The sequence below is a fragment of the Astatotilapia calliptera genome, chromosome 5 (assembly GCF_900246225.1).
Source record: "Astatotilapia calliptera chromosome 5, fAstCal1.2, whole genome shotgun sequence".
Lineage (NCBI taxonomy): Eukaryota > Metazoa > Chordata > Actinopteri > Cichliformes > Cichlidae > Astatotilapia > Astatotilapia calliptera.
In genome coordinates this window covers 21,459,154-21,462,501 of record NC_039306.1, presented here as the reverse complement: position 1 = coordinate 21,462,501, position 3,348 = coordinate 21,459,154, and the positions used below count along the sequence as shown (strand labels likewise).

Genomic DNA, 3,348 nt, shown 5'->3' with positions numbered 1-3,348 from the left:
TCAGTTATTTTAAGATCCTCAAATGAAATTTAGACCATTGCAGCTCCCATAGTTACAAAGCAACCAACAAAACTTTTCAGCTCAGTACCAATGCTCTTTTTTCCACTGTCATATAGGTAGCACACGTTGGATATGCCTTCAATCACTGAAACTAATTGTTGTTGCTGATGACTAATTTTCTAGTTTGACCTGAAGTCCTGATCAAAATTACTGACTGACTTGGACAATGAACTGGCCACATTCCGAGCTTCATATTTTTCTCATTCTATGTCTCTCTTTGGCGTGCTGCTCTTTCAAAAAAGGTTTTTCACTCTGATGACCTGCAGATGTTGCATGACATAGCGCAGGGTTGTCCATCTGTCTGTTTGTCTTTTGATTACATTCTTCCAGCTGTAATATTTGTGGAAAGATATGTTGACAATGTAGACAATTCAATCCTTGTTTTAAAACACATTAACATTAGGTGGGACCGCATGGACTTATATCTAAATATTAGTGCCATAAATACGATCTGTATCATTTGTAAATGTTTAGGATTACAAAGGCTACCTCATGTGTTATACAACAGCAGTGCAACACATTTGTGACAACATTTTATTCCATAAATAAACAAAGTTGTTCATGGCATGAACAGTATTTTACAAAATACAAGCACCTGGTGTGTGATTTTGTGAACAGTGAGTAGGTTTTCACCATAGAAACATTTAAAGGGCTGACAAACATATTTCACAATCTTTAAATACAGTTTGTTCCAACATAAAGTGTGCCTCTATTTCCTCTCTGTTACATCAGTGAAACACATATGCTTGCTTTTAATCTTTCGTTTGGAAAGCTATGAATAGATTTTATTTACTTTAGATTGGTGAAATCAACTCAAGGAATGTTTCTATATATGGCAGTATGCAAAACACTATACAGCTGAATCCAATCTGGCTGAAAAGACTGGCTCATTCAGGTACCACTAAATGGGATGAACATTTTATTTCTCAAAGTAAAAAGATTTATCCAAACAGCTTGATGATCCACACCAGTTGTTTAGTCTCTCCAGATGCTGTTATCCAACAGCATGTTGTTCTCACTCTCTCGCCTTTGTTGGCTGCTTTTTACTACACACTATATCTTTTTATGTGCCAAATAACATACAGCATGCGTTGCCTTCACCCTTTGAAACGGTTGCTAAAATTCAGAGAGGCAGCATATCCAGGCGCGCAGACTTTGCACGGTTTGCCCTGCAGGAGTTTCCCATTTTTAGTAATGCGCTACCTTCACTTGGACTCGGGGGGATTTTTTAAGCTTAGATACAAAGTGCTGACCAGCGTCGCTTCCTCGTGCACTGAGTCCTTTCCGCCTGAATGCCTCCTGCACAGGAGCGACACCAGCCTCTTGGGAACCTGACCGCTGAACAAAAGGTAAATGCAGGGATTCGCGCAGCTGTTCAGGCTGGCAAGCAACATCAGGATGGTGAAAGTAGCAGCTGGAATTAAAAGAGGAGGGCAAAGTGTCACGTGTCTGCCAAGCAATCTCATCTGCCACCTAGAGATTAGTAATTTGTGTTTGTGCGTAAATATGCTCAGGTTCTGTGTAATTAGAAAACGTAAAAGACCAAATGAACTACATTGATTATGACGATCACACAGCAAATATACGCAATACTTACTTTCTTTAGGCGCCTGCTTGTCCCACGCGGACCACAGCTGGACAGTGAAAAACGGAGCCCAGCAGACAATATAAGCGAGTACTATGACCACCGTCATCTTCAGGGTTTTCACTCTAGCCTTCGACATGCCAGCCACACCGCTGGCTCTGGATGGCAAACCCACCGTTCCTTTCTGCTGAGTCTTTTGGTAGATGTTGATCTGGATGACTCGGCAGATGCGGACTTGGCAAACAACAACTGTGATAACGGGTAAAACAAAAATGACCAGCGTGGTCCAGGTGATGTAAGTCTGCAGCCCCCATGGCTGGATAAATGTAGCCCAGCAATCAAACACACCCGGTGTAACCTCCACCTGTGAGAAAATGAAGACCTGAGGCAAGCTGCCCAGCAGAGAAATCCCCCACGCAACGCACACGGGGACATTTAGTCTCGTGCGCGTCCGCTGAAACTTTACCATCGGGTTGCAGATAGCCTGGTACCTGTCAACTGTCATCACCACGATCATGTAGGTCGATGAAAACATGCCGAGAACTTGCAAATATTTCACAAGTCGGCACACCAAGTCCGGTCCGACGAACCTGTCTGTGATGTCCCACAAAAGCTGCGGACACACCTGGAAGAAAGTGACCACCAGGTCCGCCAGGCACAGGTGGAACACGAAGACGCGCATTCTGGACATCTGTTTGCGCTGTTTCCACAGGACGAGCAGCAGGCTGGTGTTGAGGACGGCGGCGCTCACGAAGACGACACTGAGCAGCACGATCTCCACCTTGGCCAGACTCTCATCTCTTGGCACATCCTGTGCCTCCACAAAGTCACTGTCATTCATTGTGATTGAAGACCTTCGATGTTGACGAAAAGTATCTGAAATGAAGGAAAAATTGAATATTTTTATTTTATGCAAACAAACAAAAGTCAAAACGTAATTTCCCATGATAAAATATTGTTGAAAAGAAGATTCTGTTCCATAGAAGTAACTGCAATGTGGCTTATTTCTGTATACCTGCTTAAACCTCAAATAATATTGAAGGCGAATGGAAGCTTTACTCCTGCAGTCGAGTTCAGCTTGCGAATGCTGTCTGGTGTTAATCTGGAAGGTTTCTACTGTGCCTCAGTATTTTATGTCAGAATGAAACTGGGTGGAGCTCATATTCATTGAATCTGATTAGCATTTCTTACACATAAAAAAAGCCATGGGTTAATCCTGATAATTAAGTATAAAGCATATGGGAGATTAGTGCTGGCGGACTGTTGTTTAGGCTAAAGAAGAGATATCATGTGATTTTTATTGCATTTTTACTTTCAATATGTTAAAAATGATTTTTTGATATTTAATATCAAGTATAATAGTATAGGATAGTATATATAGTACTATTTAGCCTACTTGATTTTGACCGATTTATCTCTTCTCCACAGATCCTTTACTCAGCAATTGTAAATACTTTAGGCCTATATGCATTTGTATTATCAAATATAAATAGACCAATTAAAGAATCTGTTATTATATCTTTTTATTTATTATTGTATAACCTGAAACTTTGGTTCGCATGCATAGTCTTAACAGATCTGGTCTAGTAAAAGTGGTTAGAACGTAAAATATAGAGTTCTAACCACACACACACACACACACACACACACACACACACACACACACACACACACACACACACACACACACACACACACACACA

At 41.2% G+C, this 3,348-nt stretch overlaps 1 protein-coding gene across 1 annotated transcript; it reads right to left on the bottom strand.

The window, feature by feature from the left end:
• Nucleotides 1-629: 629 nt before the first annotated feature.
• Nucleotides 630-2,762, bottom strand: LOC113021707 (vasopressin V2 receptor-like). Its single transcript, XM_026166417.1, has 3 exons — nucleotides 2,661-2,762; nucleotides 1,658-2,521; nucleotides 630-1,474 (listed from the first exon to the last, which is right to left on the bottom strand). Exons 2-3 carry the CDS (start codon nucleotides 2,484-2,486, stop codon nucleotides 1,266-1,268), a joined length of 1,038 nt encoding a protein of 345 aa, XP_026022202.1. The 5' UTR covers nucleotides 2,487-2,521; nucleotides 2,661-2,762; the 3' UTR covers nucleotides 630-1,265.
• Nucleotides 2,763-3,348: the final 586 nt, after the last annotated feature.

Coding starts and splice junctions, on each gene's coding strand:
- LOC113021707 (XM_026166417.1), bottom strand. CDS start 2,486: ATGAATGACAGTGACTTTGTGGAGGCACAGGATGTGCCAAGAGATGAG. Junction 1,475..1,657: donor CAAGCAGGCGCCTAAAGAAA/GTAAGTATTGCG, acceptor TTTTAATTCCAG/CTGCTACTTTCACCATCCTG.